This window comes from Plecotus auritus (assembly GCF_963455305.1).
Source record: "Plecotus auritus genome assembly, chromosome: 11".
NCBI lineage: Eukaryota > Metazoa > Chordata > Mammalia > Chiroptera > Vespertilionidae > Plecotus > Plecotus auritus.
Genome location: NC_137777.1, coordinates 29,873,689 through 29,891,678, shown reverse-complemented (window position 1 = coordinate 29,891,678; position 17,990 = coordinate 29,873,689). Strand labels below are relative to the sequence as shown.

Sequence of the window (17,990 nt, the reverse complement as noted above, 5' to 3'; positions counted from 1 at the left end):
TTTTACTCATTTCCAACTGTCCTGGTTACTGGTTTTCCTTCTCAGGTTGGGTTTTAAAGTACTAAGTGAGGGTGTTGAGAAAGGAAAAAGTTTTTTTATTTGTCAAACTTAGATCTTTCCAGCTGCTGCTCTATTTTCAGAACACACTTGAAGACTACTCGTATGCAAAAACGAACTGTACAGGTGTGGATGCAGTGAAACACCTCAGATGTTAAAATCGTAGCAGTTTTACATAAGCCTCAAGTAATTATCTTTAATTGATGGAATTTTATGAGGTTTTATGCTTTGTTAAGTTACTCTAATTTTGCTGTTTTTTTTCTTTCCATGTAGACCAGTTATGCCTGTGACATTAAATATGAACATGGCCATGACTTCTTGGTAAGTAAGAACTTACTTATTCAATAAGAACTTTTTATTTATACTTACTTTTCTTGATCAGAGGTACTTTTGTGTATAGCAAATTTAAGTGGCAAAGTTATATAATTCACTTTAAATTCAACCTTTATTTAATTATTTAAGTTTTTATATTTTAGATTCAGGGGTCAACTTCAGGGACTGCGCCAATAGGTAGAGAAACAGGAGAGAATGGGTGAATAGAAATACTGCTTAATAAACCTTTGTTGATTTCAGTAACCAAACATTGAATGACCCCAGGTAGCAATTACTCTGGTTAAGCAACAGCTTCTTTACATTTCTGTTTCTTCCCTTTTTGGGAAGATTGATGAATTTTTTAAGGAAGCCATTTCCTTTTGGGCCCTAAGATATTTTTGCTATTCCCCATAGTAGGTACAGTCAGTTCTTCATTCCTCTGAACCACTTCTAAACTTTGATTTTGTTTCCTGCAGTTCTCTGAGACTCCTGCCACAGGTCTTTCAAAAAATGCTGACTTTGACACCTGATGAGTATTTTCCTTTTCACTTTATTTCATGCCACCATTTTATCTTTTGAGTGACTACAGGATCCAGTGTAAATGACTCGTTCACAACCTTGACTGGCTTGTTACTTACTTCCTTGGCTCTTCTCTTCTACGGTATCATTTTCTTCTCTCACCGTTGGTCATCCACAGTCATCCTTGGGCCTTGTCATCTGGAATTGTGCCATCTCTGAAGTCACTTAATTCAAACCTGATATTAAGAATAATTACTCATCTCTTGAGTTTGCTTCCCTGTTCCCACAGCATTTTTTCTTAGACCTCATCAGGAGGACTTCCAGTTTGCTGTCCTCTCTGCTTGTTCCCACCCATCTCTAACCCATCCCTGCTCTTTTTTATGAACTTTAGATTCTGTAGGGAGCAGTTATAGGGTTAAGCCTCGGATTGACCTAGCAAAGCGGCAAACAAGTCCCAGCTTAGAGGGCACAGCCCTCTTAGCATAATTAAGCTTGATCTTGTGACTGCTCCCTAGATCTTTCCTGGGTAGCTAATGGGCTGTGGGAGGTGCAGCAAATGCTGCCAAAAACAAGTGAAACTTACAAGAACATTATAAATTACCTTGTTTACCTCTGACTATAAAATAAAGCATCAGCTTGCAGTCTGGATCTGTTCTGTGGTCTTAGCCAGGCACAGAAGATCCACCTAGACCCAGCTTATTCTCTTTGTCTTTTCTTCATCCTTCACTGGCCATCCCTCAGGCTCGGAACCCTTGGCTGTGCTGGCGCGGCACAGATTCCTTGGCGACTTTTACAGGTTCCTGCCTACCTTGGCTTTTGGGTTTTTTAAATCTTCTCTCTCTGGCAAAATTCCTGTCCAGAACCAGAATTTCTACCTAATGTCTCTAGAGACCATAATAAAAGCACATAATCTGATAGAGAAGTAGAAAGGGCCAAAGGAAAGCTTCTCTTGGTCTCCGGTTTGAAGTATCTACAATACGTAATGAAAAAGTTTTGCAGAGTATGTATAAAAATCAGTATAAATAACTATGTTCAAAAGGTATGAGGTAGTGCATGCAAAAGTGACATAATAAAGTAGGTCTATTACATGGGATTGACTTATACAATAGAAGAGGAAATGAGTAGCTGAAATTTATTGAAAACTTCTTAGGAGTATGGGTTGAGATTCCTGCTTGGGTGCAAGATTGGACTAGATTATCTCTTAGATATTCTTATCCTAAAATTATGTAGCACTGTGACTTAACATTATAATCTATATCTAGTTGGGATGAAAGGAACAATAGAATGTCAGCAATGCATTTAATTGTTTCACCTCTGAAGACATTTTTATTGAGTTTCATGTTCTAGAGAATATGTTTGCCAGCCCTTTCTATCCCAACTACCACGAGTTTAGTAAAACACACTTACCATGAGTAGATATTCTTTTAAGATTTTGCCTTATTTTCCAGGTTTGATATTATTGGGCTTTCACCAGATTCACAAGAGGATGAACCTGGAATTAAACATGCAGCAGAATATGGTAAGTACAGAGTAGTTTTATAAACAAGAGCATTCTTATATTTTTTTAGTAGACAACAGTTTTATTGATGTTGATGAATTATTACACAATTATGTGTACTTGGGAGGTGGTGCTGTTTACTTCCTTTCTGATCACTCTAACTTGTTTGCCATGATAGCCACATGGACTCATCTATGCTCGTGAAGGTGAGGCGGACAGGGAGGAATGACAGTTATTAAACTTTAACTGTTGGATAATTAATTTTGCTTTGGTTTCTCCATATCAAATGGAGAAAATAACAAAATGTTTAATACCTGTGGCCAGTTATCTTCATTAAGGAGACTTGAAATAAGGATGAAAATAATGATATAGTGATGTAATGATATATATAATGAAAATTATATAATGGTTTAGTGTGGTAATATTAAAAAAGCTAGATAATTCTTATAAATCATCTCATTTAACACTCCTATGAAACAAGTATTAGAATCTCCAAAGTCTGTTCTCTGGTTAGTATTCCATGCTGCCTTACGAATGTCTTAATTTTGCTTATTTTTTGCAAAATGAACACGGACTGCCCAGCTAGTGTGGCTCAGTGGTTGAGCATCAACCCATGAACCAAGAGGTCACAGTTTGATTCTCTGTCAGGGAACATGCCCGGGTTGTGGGCTCCATCCCCAGTGTGGGGCGTGCAGGAGGCAGCTGATCAATGATTATCTCTCATCATTGATGTTTCTCTCTCTCTCTCCCTCTCCCTTCCTCTCTGAAATCAATAAAAATATATTAAAAAAAAAAAAGATCAATGGAAAAAACATCCTTGGGTGAGGATTTAAAAAGAAAGAAAAAAAGATAAAAGCTATATTCCTATAGCTAGGTATTTATCAAAAAATACTGGATGATAAAAACATGTGTTGGGTATGGGAAATAATTGTGAGACCCTGTGGAAGATAGGAGCTGGGCTTTGTGAAGACAGGTGGGCCTGGTGAGTCCAGAGGGGAAAACGTTCTGTCCTCATTATAGGATTGGTCTAGGACAGTGGTCGGCAAACTGTGGTGGTTTGCCACTCTGTTGACTAATGAGTTTGCCGACCACTGGTCTGGGACATACTTGCGATTTCTTTCCTCTCCGAGATAATGTAATATTGGAGAGCATTAGGCTCAGGCTCAGAGCTGGGAAAGGAAGGAGTCTCTAGTTGAGGGCTGAGACTGTGCTACTGAATAAAGAAGAGTGCTCAGGTTAGGTCCACGGAGCACAGTGGTTCCCTGGCCCTGCTGCAGAAATTAGAACCTACTACTCCACAACCGACTGCTGCCATTGGAGTTTGTTAATTTTATCTCAGCAGTTGGTGTACCCATGGCATGTAAAGCTTTGTGAAACTGAGGGGAAATACTCCCAACAGCACCTGACTGGCTAGCAGCTAACAAAGCCCCAACCACAGCCTTCCCGCCTCACACATGGGCTGTTTCTGCTACTTGTGCCTCTGTCGGAGGCTGTGCAGTCTCCCCTAAATAAATCCCTCAGACTTCTCCACAGTTCTTTCATTCCTTAAGTCTTCTTTACTGTTCTCTAGCCCGTTCTCCCATGCCCTAGTCAAGGTACCTCTAGCTTTTCATACTAATTCTAATGAAGAACTAAACTATATACAAAAAATAATTTTTAATTTGGGCATTTGGGTTTTTGCAGTGGTCTAATAAAAGCATATTTTTGTGTGTTTTTAATAAAAAGGAAATATAAAGGTGGAAATTTTAGTCTTAAAAAAATGAAAGTCTTACATATATGTAAAAAATGAAAGAAGATAAATTTGTTAAAGGTGCAGTTATTCCCAAAATTCAGGACTGATTATAAAGAAAAGGACATTTGAGGAGGTATCAAGTCATATATTTAATGATGTGTGCCAACACAAATGTATTTTGCAGAAAGAAAAACTCATTTGTTTCTTTTACTGGCTATAGGAAAATATAATACTGTTTTTTTTAAAAAAAAATAATAGAATGAACTGTTTAAACGCTGTAAATCACAAACCATGCAATCTGCTTAATTACTTAATATTTTAAATTCTAACTTTTAGGTACAAATGCCTATGGTCCCTTGAAGAGAGAAATATAAAATGTATATGAGCAGAATTGGCCATGCATAAAAGAATATTCATATATTGATGAAATAACTATTTTACAAATTATGTAACAAGAAACAATTGAACAGTGTAAGCACCACATGCAAAATCTGAGTTTTATCATGAAAATGCATTCTGATTTTCTATTTTAATAGAATGCTTCAAGTTTTTCACTTGTTTTGACCTTTAATATACTTTGTATTTTTCTGTCATTAAATATTTTTTCTATTTAAATTGTGTCAATGACCTGAAAGTATTAGTAATATCACTTTCATGTTGTTTTTAGTAAAAACTTTGATAGACCAAGAGGTGAAGAATGGCATTCCTTCAGACAGAATTATTTTGGGAGGATTTTCTCAGGTAAGATAAAGTTTGGGTGGTATGTCAGTACCATCAGTATATTTATCTAGAAGTCAGTGGCTTCAATCCTTTTCTATAACATCTCCTTTTTTTTAGATGTTATAGAAACTGATATACTACTTACCTTTAATGCTGGATTAAGTTTGAACGGACTAGAAATAACTATTATTTGAGAGAATACTTCATACTCTTTTGCTTTTCTGGTTTTCTCTTTTCAGCAATAGTTTTACTGTATGCAGTGGTCGCCAACCGGTGGTCCGTGGACCACTGGTGGTCCGTGAGGTCCGAAAGGTTGGCAACCGCTGCTATAGAGTATGTCTTGAAAATAGATTTATTAAGTAAATTGATTGGAATCTGGAATGTTAACTCTCTATAGCTCTTTAAACAAAACTCTAAATAGAGGTATAAGGCCCCTGTCTAGGAGAGACTACTGATAGGAACAGTAAGGTAGAAGACAAGAGAATTTCTTCCCTCTTTTTGTCACAGATTCCCATTGGTTGAGCCCTGCAGATTCTCCTGCTATTATTGTGGAGTTTTTGAGTTAACATATTTCAGTTCCAGCCACACGGACAGACTGACAGTCACTGAGTCCCAATTTCAGAATCCTGGGAGAAAGAACATAACTATCTCAGATGAGAAAGGATCTTAATGTTTTCATGTGGCCTAGTGACTTGTGGGCGTGGCCAGAGTGACATGGCATCTAGATGACTGATAGGAATGCAGTTCCTAGAATGTAGGGTGTTGTGAGCTGGGTAGGCAGATACTTTAAAGGTGTATGCTACATAGTCTTCATTATCTTGAATTACTGTTTTGGAAAATAAACTAGTTTAAGATGAGATTTGATTTTATACGAAGATTTTTCAGAGGAGAAAATAGTAACTATGAATCTATAATGCTTCTAAGGCAGTTGTAAGTCCAGCAGTTAACTCTGATTAACTGTCTTGACTGACTGGGTAGTTGCTAAGTTCTCACAGTGGTCTGCAGTGTAGAGAATCGCGTGCTTTAAGGACACGGGTGTGCATGTATTTCTACTTGTTTGCCTGATTTGACATCAGCCACCCAGTTTGATTTTTTTATGTACATTATTAATAACAAGAAACTTCTTAAGTTGCTGTTAACAAAGGATGCGTTCCACTGACTTTCCCTGCTTGTCTTTCTAGGGAGGAGCTTTATCTTTATACACTGCTCTGACCGCACAGCAGAAACTGGCAGGTGTCACTGCACTCAGTTGCTGGCTTCCACTTCGGTCTTCATTTCCACAGGTAGTCTGATTCATGCAACATTAGATGACTGAGCTAAGAGATAGCAGATAACATTGGGGAGAGGGTCATTTTTTTAAATAAACTTTATTTTTTTAGAGCAGTGTTAGGGCCGAAACCGGTTTGGCTCAGTGATAGAGCGTCGGCCTGCGGACTGAAGGGTCCCGGGTTCGATTTCGGTCAAGGGCATGTACCTTGGTTGCGGGCACATCCCCAGTGGGAGGTGTGCAGGAGGCAGCTGATCGATGTTTCTCTCTCATCGATGTTTCTAGCTCTCTATCCCTTTCCCTTCCTCTCTGTAAAATATCAATAAAATATATTTTTTTTTAAAAAAGAGCAGTGTTAGGTTCATAGCAAAATCGAGTGGAAAGTACAGAAAGTTCCCACATACCCACTGTGTCTATACACGCACAGCCTCCCCACTGTTGACATTCTGCAGCACAGTGATACATTGATTACAGTCAATGAACCTACGTTGATACATCATCACTCAAAACCCAGAGTTTATATTATCATACTTCTTTAAAAGGAATTTTCTTAAACTTTTAATAATATATTTTTTAATTGATTTCAGAGAGGAAGGGAGAGGAAGAGAGATAGAAACATCAGTGATGAGGGAGAATCCTTGATCGGCTGTCTCCTGCACGCCCCCTACTGGAAATTGAGCCGCAACCTGGGCATGTGCCCTGACTGGGAATCAAACTGTGACCTTCTGGTTCATAGGTCAATGTTCAACCACTGAGCCATGCTGGCCAGGCAGAATTTTCTTAGACTTTTGTGATGTATTACTAGGCTTTATGGGTACACTACATTGTCTTCATTGTGGATTACATAGAATGAAATAAGAAGTAAGTCCTACTGTCATAAATCTTATATTTAAAGTGGTTGAGCCCTAGGTGGTTTGGCTCAGTGGATAGAGCGTCGGCCTGCGGACCAAAGGGTTCCAGGTTCAATTCCAGTCAAGGGCACATGCCCAGGTTGTGGGCTCGATCCCCTGTCGGGGGCAAGCAGGAGGCAGCCGATCAATGATTCTCTCTCATCATTGATGTTTCTATATAATCTCTCCCTCTCCCTTCCTCTCTGAAATCAATAAAATATATTAAAAAAAAATAAAGTGGTTGATACATTTTAAGATATATAAAAATTAGGGCTATTTTTTATACATAGAAATATTTTTGAATGTTCAATATGCTCACTGATAGCAGACTTTGCAAAATAAAATACAATTTCTAAATACCTAACAGGGTAGAGCAGTATATAGTATACATGAGAGGTGTAGACTTTATTTTCAAATTTGTCTTTAAATATAGGGTTTTTTTCTTGTCATTCTGTAGTAACTCTTTGGTTACATATTAAGTGCTATTTATTAACTTTATTTATTGGAAAGGAGACACAGAGAGAGAGAAACATTGATTTGTTGTTCTACTTACTTAGGCATTCATTGGTTGATTCTTGTGTGCTCTGACCTGGGGTCAAACCGGCAACCTTGGCTTATTGGGATGATGCTCTAACCAACTGAGCTACCTGGCCAGGACTTACCCATCTTACTTAAGTCAATTAAATAAGAACTGAGAACAACATGGGTCAGCTAAAACATACCTCATGTCAGGACAGTATGAACAGATAAAGAATAGAATCTGCTTCAAGGAACCAATTTATTGGGAAAACATAAAATATATGACAGGGTGATCCATATGTCCTATAACAGTTTAAATAGATGTGGAGATTATAAGGATGGCAGGAATTTTATTTCTATGGCCAATTATAACCTATAAAATAAGTAATATGTGTTGTATGCACATATCTATCTATAGTTTTAAATGCCTGGCTTAATGTTCTATATATTTGAATAAATAATACTATTTTGTGTGGTTTTTTTGTTTGTTTGTTTGTTTTGTTTTTGCAGGGTCCTATCAGTGGTGTTAATAGAGATATTCCTATTCTTCAGTGCCATGGAGATGCTGATCCTTTAGTTCCTCTAATGTTTGGTTCTCTTACTGCTGAAAAGCTAAAAACATTGGTAAATCCAGCCAATGTAACCTTCAAAGTCTATGAAGGCATGATGCATAGTTCATGTCCACAGGTAAATGTCTGGAAACAGTGATTATAGAGATGTAATTTGCTTCTTTTTCCATGTGATATTTCAAGATCAATAATATTTGACCATTTGGGGCTTTAAAGGAGTTAATGAATTCACTCTGAGTTATAGTTTAGCAGGACTTAGATCAAAGCTTCTTCAATTTAATTCAACTAACACTCACTGATTTCCTATTACATGCAAGCATTGTACATAATTCTAAGACAAAAAAAATTTCCTTTTGTTAAAATTTAGAAAGGATTCATTAACATTAAAAATTTAATAGGGGAGAAGGATATATCTAAGTAACTGTATAGAAAGCAGATGTGATATGTGTTCTATTGGAAGTTTTAAAAAGTTACTTGAAAAACTGAAGAGAGATTAACATTATCGTAGGAGACACTGGATCATGATGAAAGAGCTAGATTTTGAACAGGGTAGGATTTAGATAGTAAGTGTGCAGAGAAAAGACTGTAGACCAGTGGTTCTCAACCTTTCTAATGCCGCGACCCTTTAATACAGTTCCTCATGTTGTGGTGACCCCCAACCATAAAATTTTCATTGCTACTTCATGACTGTAACTTTACTACTGTTATGAATCGTAATGTAAATATCTGTGTTTCCCGATGGTCTTAGGCGACCCTGCTAGCGGTTCTCAACCTGTGGGTTGCGACCCACAGGTTGAGAATCGCTGCTGTAGAGCCTAAGACAGTAGCAAAATTACAGTTATGAAGTAGCAATGAAAATAATTTTATGGTTGGGGGTCACCACAACATGAGGAACTGTATTAAAGGGTTGCGGCATTAGAAAGGTTGAGAACCACTGCTGTAGACTCATGAAAAGCTAGGTGTCATAGGATAGAGACAGAGAGGAAAGACTTGATTGTACAGAGCTTTTATGTTGTGTTGAGAATGTACTTGTTCTCTAAACAGCAGAAAGCCATTGACTTTTTTTTTTTTTTTTTTTTAAATCAAAGCAAGATGTAATGTGTATTCTGGAAACAAGTGAAGCAGAATCCATTAGGATTTAGTGATTAATTCTATGGAATAGGAAAGTATCAATGAGGCCTTATATTTCTAGCTCAGATGATGAAGATGATGCCACTCATAAAGTATGTAGTACAAGGAACAGTTCTAGGGTAACAGGAAGGAGATATACTTACTGAGTTTAATGACCATGTAGAGATTGGTATGCTCCCATGATATCAGGATGGGATATTGGAAATACTTGTCTGAAGCTCAAGCCTGTAACTGAGGTTTAGAATAATTATCAATATTATTGATCAATGAAGAATCACCATGGGAGGATATCATGAGAAAAAAATTCAAGAGATAGAACTTTGGGTGAGTTCAAAGGAGTTAAGTGTTGAATTAGAGTACAGGAAGAGAGAATTTTCGAGTGGATGGGAACAATAACTGATGATTCAGAGAATGATTAAGGAGAAATAGGCCAGGAAGAAACTATCCAGTAAGAAGGCACCTCAGATGTTTGGGGAGATAGAGCCAAACTGCAGTAGATTGTGTGAAGTAGACGGGGAAATGAAGTAGAGGCAACATGTATAAACCTTTAAAAAAAAAAGATTTTGGTAAAATTGGAAAAGAGTAGGAAGGTTCTTTATTTAACAGGATGGAAGAAAGAGACCCTGATAGGTTGGGAACTGATAGTGGGAAGTCTTAGAGGGATGATATAATTAAGTCCTGAAGTGGGTAGTGGTTGCCTTAAAAGAGGAGAAAAACACTTTGGAATCAAGATAGAAGAGGATAGATGAACATGAATGGATTGTTGAGATATGGTAGAAAGTAGTTTCAAGCCCAGATTGAGATCCTCTCAATCTTTTCAGTAAAATAGGGGAGATGTGGTCACTTAATAAGAATGAAGGAGGCCGGGATAGATTTAGAGGCTTAGGGAAGCCTATTCTAAAAACTGGTGGCTAAACATTGAGGCAGTTTGTTACCATGGTTTGCAACTAACTGCTTAACCTGGCTAAATCATTTGCTTTAGGGCAGAGACAGCAGGTAGTAATACGATTTATCCAGAAAGACAAGGGGCCTGAGTAGCATGCTAGGGTATTACTAAGGACATAGTTGAAACTGTCATAGTGGTTCCTTGCTTTTGTACTGTGGGTCTATAGACGTTCTGTAATTAGAGTTATCAAACAGATGTCATACCAACGATTTTCTAGAAGTTCTTTTAAAATAACCTTTTGTTTCTATAGAATCAATAACATAAAAAAAAAAGGAACTGTTGTGAAGTATTGAATCCAGAAAGGAAGGTGGCACTCTGAGCATCCAGGAGGGACTGAGGATCTAGAGCAGTGGTTTTCCAAGTAGACTTTGTATCACAAGGACCCCAGAGCTTAATAAACATACAGACCTCCAAACGCCAAATTCAATGATTCGGATTCAGCACATTGGGAGTTTGGGGTTGAACTCAGGCATCTGTGTTTGTATGGAGACTTTTTTAAAATAAAAGCTCCTTAGATGATTTTTTATGCGATCACATTGGAGGACACTGGATGAATCATTAGGAGCAGAAAGTGAGAAGAGTTAGAAAAGTAGGAGATGGTGTCACAGGAAACTTTTAAAGGACTTTAGAGTGTTGTAAAATAGATCACTTTTGTGCTGTGGCTTTTTTTTCTGAGTAATTAAGGTATCAGGTTGAAGGCTCTCTGCATTGCTGATTTGTGGGGGCTAAGCCTTGAAATGCTAGAGTTGATTGGAGGAAATGAAATGTGTTTGGGGGAAGTGAGACAACTGTGAGAAAGATGCAGGGGTCTTTTATTACACAGTTTGCTGTAATATTTATATTTGGGTTATATTAATTTTCATATCTTTCCAGGCTTATCTTGGGTGCTTGCTATCTTTCTAATGGTTGATTATATCAAAATCCTGATGCAAGGCCAAAAATATTTTATGCTGTGAATTTAGCATTTCATTCTCATGAGAGAATGTTAAAAGCTAGGCTTTTCCACGTATATGTAGTTGGCAGTCATTGTATACTTTTTAATACTTCTTAGTATAGGTTATTGTCACTTCTAAGCCCCCTTCATCCCTCCTCACCCCCATGTTTTATTTGTTCAAGTATAGCAAAATGCAGTCCATTTTCATGGGAGTAGATATTAGATGTGAGCCATATTGAATGTCCAATAATCAGAAAATGATCTAAATTTCTATTGGAGCCTCCTTTCTCTGTTACAACTTTTTATTTCATCGGATATTGGAAATACTTGTCTGAAGTTTAAGCCTGTAGTCGAGGTTTAGAATAATTACCAATATTATTGATCAGTGAAGAATCACCATGGGATTCTTGAGGATATCATGAGGAAAAAAATCCAAGGGATAGTAGTATTAAAAATGTTGTTTCACCTTATGTACCCACACCACGGATTTAGTTAGTGGTATTTTAATGGGGATTTAATTTCTGATTTGTGTAACTGCTTATTAAATCACTTTATTTCAAACAGGAAATGCTGGATATCAGGCAATTCATCGATAAAATCCTACCTCCAGTTGATTGACATCACTAAGGCGCCTTGTGTAGAAGTACACACCAGCATCATTGTAGTAGAGTATAAACCTCTTCCTGTGCCGGATCTTGAAAGTTATAATGTTTGCAATGTTCAAATCTTTTGCAATTACACACCAATGACACAGTCTATATCTCCTTGTGGAAAATTTATGATCTTTAAAGTTTCAATACATGAATTTGTATAACATGATCCAGAATATACTAGCATTAACATAAGTGAAGCAGCTAGCTTCTTTCTCCCCAAATGTAATTCGGCAAAATAATAAAATACTACATCCAGATTTTTCTATTACATCATTTGAAAATCATTAGTCTGCTAATGAAAACTTGTTCGGGGATAAATGAGCTGTTAAGATATAAACTATTTATGAATGCTGTGACTTAGTCTGTGGACTTATTCCAAAATTACTTAGTCACCATGCAGTATGTGTATTTTTTATATTTGTATTCAGATATACTTAATGATTATAATACATAAAAAGAATGAGGTGTTACTACATTATTCCTAATAATAGGGATATTGCTTCTAAGTGTCAATAAAGAGTAACATTGCTCTCTTCAACGAATGGCCCTTTTATTTCGGGGACCAGGCTTTTCTTTCCCTATTATAATTTCTTTAAAATTGTATTTATTTATTGAATTCATAGAGAGAGAGAGAGGAGGGAAGAAAAAGAGAGAAAATTGGTTTCTTGTTCCATTTATTTATACAGTCATTGGTTGATTCTTGTATGTGCCCTGATGGGATCGACCACAACCTTGGCATATCGGGACGATGCTCTCACCAACTGAGTTACCCAGCCGGAGCACAATTTCTTAATATTCTATTTTCCTTTCTAGAAAAGAAATGTATTCTTTCCTTTTATCCTTCATAACAGACCAAATATTGCCTCCTTGCCATAGACATCTGCTATCAATATATGACATTCTGAATCACAAACATGGTAGTATTTAAAATGTATTTACACGTATATAAAGAAACCAAACATCACTTCAGACTTCCTACATTACTTGTTTTTTAAACTGTACCTTAGTCCAAAGTTAGACTTACATAGTTCATAGAATCTTCAGTCTAGGTAAGGAATAATTCTGTGATTGTATTTTTCTGTAATTAACTCAAATAAAATAATAACTAGGTCATAGTCTAGTATGTTTTGGAAGATTTAAGACTGATCTTAAAAACTGTATTTCTAAGATGATTTGCTCTAAGATGATTCTCCTTGTAGCAGAAAATTTGAGTTTGCATATTTTGTACATATGTTTGAAATCAGCTACTGTAGGAAATGAACAGCCCATTAGAAAAATTTTCTTTACTTTCATCTGCCAATGAATTTATTTGAAATTTTCACTTTAGTCAGATGATTTAAAAAAAACTTTGTGCAAACATAAAAGTAGCAATTATTTGATTTTAAATAGTTGGGAATTTTTAGATTATTGGTAAAAACCATTTGAAAACAAATTTATCGGCTATGAAGGTTAGTCAGAACTCAATGCATATGGTTAACACACAGTTTAATGTGTAACAAAAATGTAAGCTTCATATTTCTGGACTGTCATAATTTTTCTTCTGTATTCCAACTGACTAAAACAATGTTAGGAATGCATCTTTATTATAATTTAGTAATGGACTATATAGAATGTTAATAATGAAGCCATATGTTTATGTCTGGATTTAAAATTTTTAAACAGTCATTTAATAAGTCATTTTGATTTACCTTGAAAAATATAAATTTGTTTCAGTTATACAGATCAGCAAGATATGACTTATAGTAAGAGATAATATTCTGTTGAAATGTGCTGTAATGTGGGAAAAATGTAAATCTTTTCCACTGTTTCTATTAATGTGAAATAAAATGTAATTCTCACTTTTTTGTGACTGCTTTTTTGAAGATTGCTTTTAACATTTGGGTTTGCCTTGGAATGACTGTCTATAATGAAAAGGAGGAAAATGTCAATGTAATCACAAGAATATACATTCAGAGAGAAATGGAACTAGGCATGAGAAAAGCTCTTGCTATGCAATTTTAATAAGCTAAAAAAATTATTTTTTAGCATTCCTAAACTAAGATGTTTTGTTTGGTGTTTTCTTTTGTCATCCTTTTATATAATGCTAGAGGCCCATATAATGCTAGTGCACGAAATTCATGCACGGGGGAGGGGTGTCCCACAGCCCAGCCTGCACCCTCTCCAGTCTGGGACTCCTCAAAGGATGTCGGACTGCCCACCAGGATTGGGCCTAAACTGGCAGTCGGACATCCCTCTCACAATCCAGGACTGCTGGCTCCCAACCGCTCGCCTGCCTGCCTGCCTGATTGTCCCTAAACGCTTATGCCTGCCAGCCTGATCACCCCCTAACCACTCCCCTGCCAGCCTGTTCGACGCCTAACTGCTCCCCTGCCGGCCTGATTGCCCCTAATTGCCCTCCCCTGCCAGCCTGGTCACCTGTAACTGCCCTCCCCTGCCGGCCTAGTCGCCCCTAACTGCCCTCTCCTGCAAGCCTGATCACCCCCAACTGCCCTCCCCTGCAGGCCTGGTCACCCCCAACTGCCCTCCCCTGCAGGCCTGGTCACCCCCAACTGCCCTCCCCTGCAGGCCTGGTCATCCCCAACTGCCCTCCCCTGCAGTCCTGGTTCCCCCCAACTGCCCTCTCCTGCAGGCCTGGTTTTCCCCAACTGCCCTCCCCTGCAGGCCTGGTCGCCCCCGACTGTCCTCTCCTGCAGGCCTGGTCCCCCCCAACTGTCCTCCTCTGCTGGCCCGGTCACTCCTAACTGCCCTACCCAGCTGGTCTGATTGCCCCCAACTGCCCTCCTCTGCCGGCCTGGGTCCCCCCTCAACTGCCCTCCCCTGCTGGTCTGATCACCCACAACTGCCCTCCCCTGCTGGCCATCTTTTGGTGGCCAACTTGTGTCCACATGGGGGTGGCCATCTTTGACCACATGGGGCGGCCATCTTGTATGTTGGAGTGATGGTCAATTTGCATATTCCTCTTTATTATATAGGATTCGTGGGATTTTTTAAATCAGTGTCATAAATCAGTTATCCAAATATTTTTTTCTCTTTTTAAAGAATTTTTTTCTTTTTCAATTACAGTTGACATTCAATATTATATTAGTTTGAGGTGTATAACATAGTGGTTAGACCTTTATATAACGTGTGAAATGATGCCCCCAATAAGTCTTGCACCCACCTGACATCATACATATAGTTATGACAACATCATTGACTATATTCCCTAAACCAGGGGTCCTCAAACTACGGCCTGCGGGCCACATGCGGCCCGCTGAGGACATTTATCCGGCCGCCGGGTGCCGCCGCCTGTCCTGCTTAGCAGCCGACTCGTCCCGGGCCCGCAGTGCGCATAGGAATTTGTTCATAGTTTTTTTTTTAAACTATAGTCTGGCCCTCCAACGGTCTGAGGGACAGTGAACTGGCCCCCTGTTTAAAAAGTTTGAGGACCCCTGCCCTAAACTGTACTTTACATCACCATGACTATTTTGTAACTGCAAATTTGTATTAATCCCTTCAATTTTTCCCACAGCCTCCCAGTCCCCCTCCCATCTGGCAACCGATGTTTGTTCTCTGTACTTAGGAGTTTATTTCTGTTTTTTGGTTCATTTATTGTTTTTTATATTCCACAAATAGATGAAATTATATGTTTGTCTTTCTGTCTTATTTCACTTACTATAATAGCCTCTAGATCCACCCATGTTGTTTCAAATGGTACGTTTTTGTTATTTTTTATGGCTGAATAATATTCCATTGTATATATGTACCACAACTTCTTAATGGAGCTGATATTGGTTAATAAAATTATATGTTTCAAGTATACAACCCTATAATACATAATCTGTATATTGCATTGTGTGTTCACCATCCAAAGTCAAATCTCCTTCAGTCACAATATATATTTATATATATATATATATATATATATTGGTAACAGCTTTGAGATATAATGAACATACCATGCAATTCGCTCATTTAAAGTGTACAATTCAGTGGCTTTTTCTATATTCAAAATTATAGTCATCATCACAATCAATGTTAGAACATTTTCATCACCCCATAAAGTAGCCCTGTGCCCTTTAGCAACTATCCTGTGCCAGTTTCTACTTCCCCACCTTTCCAAGCCCTAGGAAACCACTACTGTACTTATGGTCTCTATAGATTTGTCTATTCTAGACATTTCATATCAATGGAATCATTCGTGACTGCCTTTTTTATTTAGCAAGATGTTTTCAAGGTACATAATATTTTGTAGCATGTATCATAAGTACTTCATTTCTGTTTATTGCTGAATTAACATTTCATTGTATGGAGAGACCACATTTTTTAATCTATTCATCATTTGGATTGTTTCCACTTTTGGCATTAATAATGCAACAATGAACACTCATATCCAAGTGAACATATGTTTTCATTCTCTTGGTAATATATTTATAAATAGAATTGCTGGATCTTATCTTTAACCTTTTAAAAAACTGCCAGACTGTTTTCCAAAGTGTATGAGGGTTCCAATTTCTCCACATTCTTGCCAACACTTATTATTACCTGTCTTTTAAATTTTAATTTATTTTTATGTTCAGGGTATTATAGATGTTCCCCTCCCCCCCCACCACCACCCTGTTCCCACCCCACCACAGGACTTCCCCGCACTATTGCTACCCCAGCTTTTTTTTCATTTGCATGAAATACTTTTTTCTGTCCCTTTACTTTTAGTCTGGGTGTATCTTTACTTCTGAGGTGGGTCTGTTGTAGGCAGTATATATATGGTTCTTGTTTTCTCATCTCTTCAGCTACTATATTCTTTTTTGATTGGTGCATTTAAGCCATTTACATTTAAAGTGATTACTGATAGGTACATATATTTTGCCATTTTATTTTTTCACCTATTCATCTTCTTTTCCTCTTTTCTTCTTTTTTCCTCCTCCTGCATCTTCAAGAAGGTCTTATAACACTTCTTGTAGTACTACCTTCGTGGTAATGAAATCTGGCAAGATCTTTATTTCTCCTTCAATTTTATTTATTATTATTATTTTTTCAATTAGCAATAATCATGCCTTGGATAAACCTCATTGGCCAAGATACTGCCACTGCACAAAGCTTCTCCTTCAATTTTAAAATGATAGCATCGTTGGGTAAAATAATCTTGGTTCTAGGTCCTCACTTTTCATGACTTTGAATATTTCAAACTATTCCCTTCTGGCCTGGAAATATTTCTGTGGAGATAAATAGCTGACATTCTTATGGGAGCTCCCTTGTAGGTAACTTTCTCTGGTTGTTAAGATTGCCTCTTGCTCGGCCAGAGTGGGTCAGTGGTTAAGTGTCTATCAACAAGATTCCGGTCAGGGCACATGCTTGGGTTGCAGTCTCCATTCCCAGTGTGGGACGTGCAGGAGGCAGCCAATCAATGATTCTCACCATTTATGTTTCTGTCTTTAAACTTTACCATTTTAATTATGAGGTGTCTTGGTGTGGGCCTCTTTGTGTTCATCTTGTTTGGGAGTTTCTTCCTGGCCTTGTATGTCTTTTTTTCTTCACCAAGTTGTGGAATTTTTTTGTTATTCTTTCTTCCTAGGATCTTCATCCCTTGCAATGTCAGACACTACCTGTGAGTGCCCCTGGGCAATGTGTTTGGAGTTGCAAGAGATCCACAGTTTATGTTTGCCTCTCCTAGACAATGGTGTGCACAGGAAGGACCAAAGCTGTGCACCAGGCAGGCTTTTACCAGCCCCAGCTCCAGCCCCAGCCCCAGCCCCAGGGGATGACCTAGGGGGTGGGGGTGGGTAAGAGCTGGGAGGAAATAGGAGATGTCTGTTAATACTATCAACAATAAGAAAAATGTTTAAAAATACAAAGGAAAAACTTAAGAGGATTAAACCCATATGATAAATGGCTCTAAGGCTATAGGGAGGGGTGTCTGTTTTCCAAGGTCGTCTACGGAGCAGATGCTTGGATTTCACTGGTTTTAGAAAACGACAACGTTCCATTCTGCAAACCCACCTCAGTTCAGAGCTCCGTGGGCCTCCGCAGGTTCCAAACCTTCGGGCTACTCGGGAGACCGGCCCAGGCTGAAGCTTCCTTCTGCGTGGAGGCGGGCCCGGGATGAACGCGCGTCAAAAGTCCGCCTCGCAGCCTGTAGGCTTTCCCGACGGCCTGGCGGGAAACGCCGACGCCGGGCTCGCTCACTGCCCCACCGACGCGGCGCCGGCCGGCGCCCAGGCCCGCCCCTTCGCATCGATCCCCTGTCGATTGGTAGCGCCTGCACCG

The 17,990-nt window shown here is 38.3% G+C and overlaps 1 protein-coding gene and 1 long non-coding RNA gene across 3 annotated transcripts in view; one reads left to right on the top strand and one right to left on the bottom strand.

The window, feature by feature from the left end:
* LOC308236887 (transcription elongation factor A protein 1) overlaps positions 1 to 17,990 on the top strand; it is a 72,580-nt gene that overhangs the window by 17,719 nt on the left and 36,871 nt on the right. The window contains exons 4-9 of one of the 2 annotated variants that reach the window (XM_080647026.1): positions 331 to 378; positions 2,337 to 2,407; positions 4,786 to 4,859; positions 6,020 to 6,121; positions 8,025 to 8,201; positions 11,659 to 13,589. In XM_080647026.1, coding sequence (XP_080503152.1) covers positions 331 to 378; positions 2,337 to 2,407; positions 4,786 to 4,859; positions 6,020 to 6,121; positions 8,025 to 8,201; positions 11,659 to 11,712 — 526 coding nt within the window. In that variant the 3' untranslated portion in view covers positions 11,713 to 13,589. Of the gene's footprint in view, positions 1 to 330; positions 379 to 2,336; positions 2,408 to 4,785; positions 4,860 to 6,019; positions 6,122 to 8,024; positions 8,202 to 11,658; positions 13,590 to 17,990 lie in introns of those variants that run through there. The other variant, XM_080647027.1, reaches the window with a different exon arrangement.
* LOC308236888 lies at positions 324 to 17,974 on the bottom strand. Its single transcript, XR_013959344.1, has 3 exons — positions 17,724 to 17,974; positions 2,296 to 2,380; positions 324 to 1,124 (listed from the first exon to the last, which is right to left on the bottom strand). It is a non-coding gene; the product is annotated as an uncharacterized lncRNA (long non-coding RNA).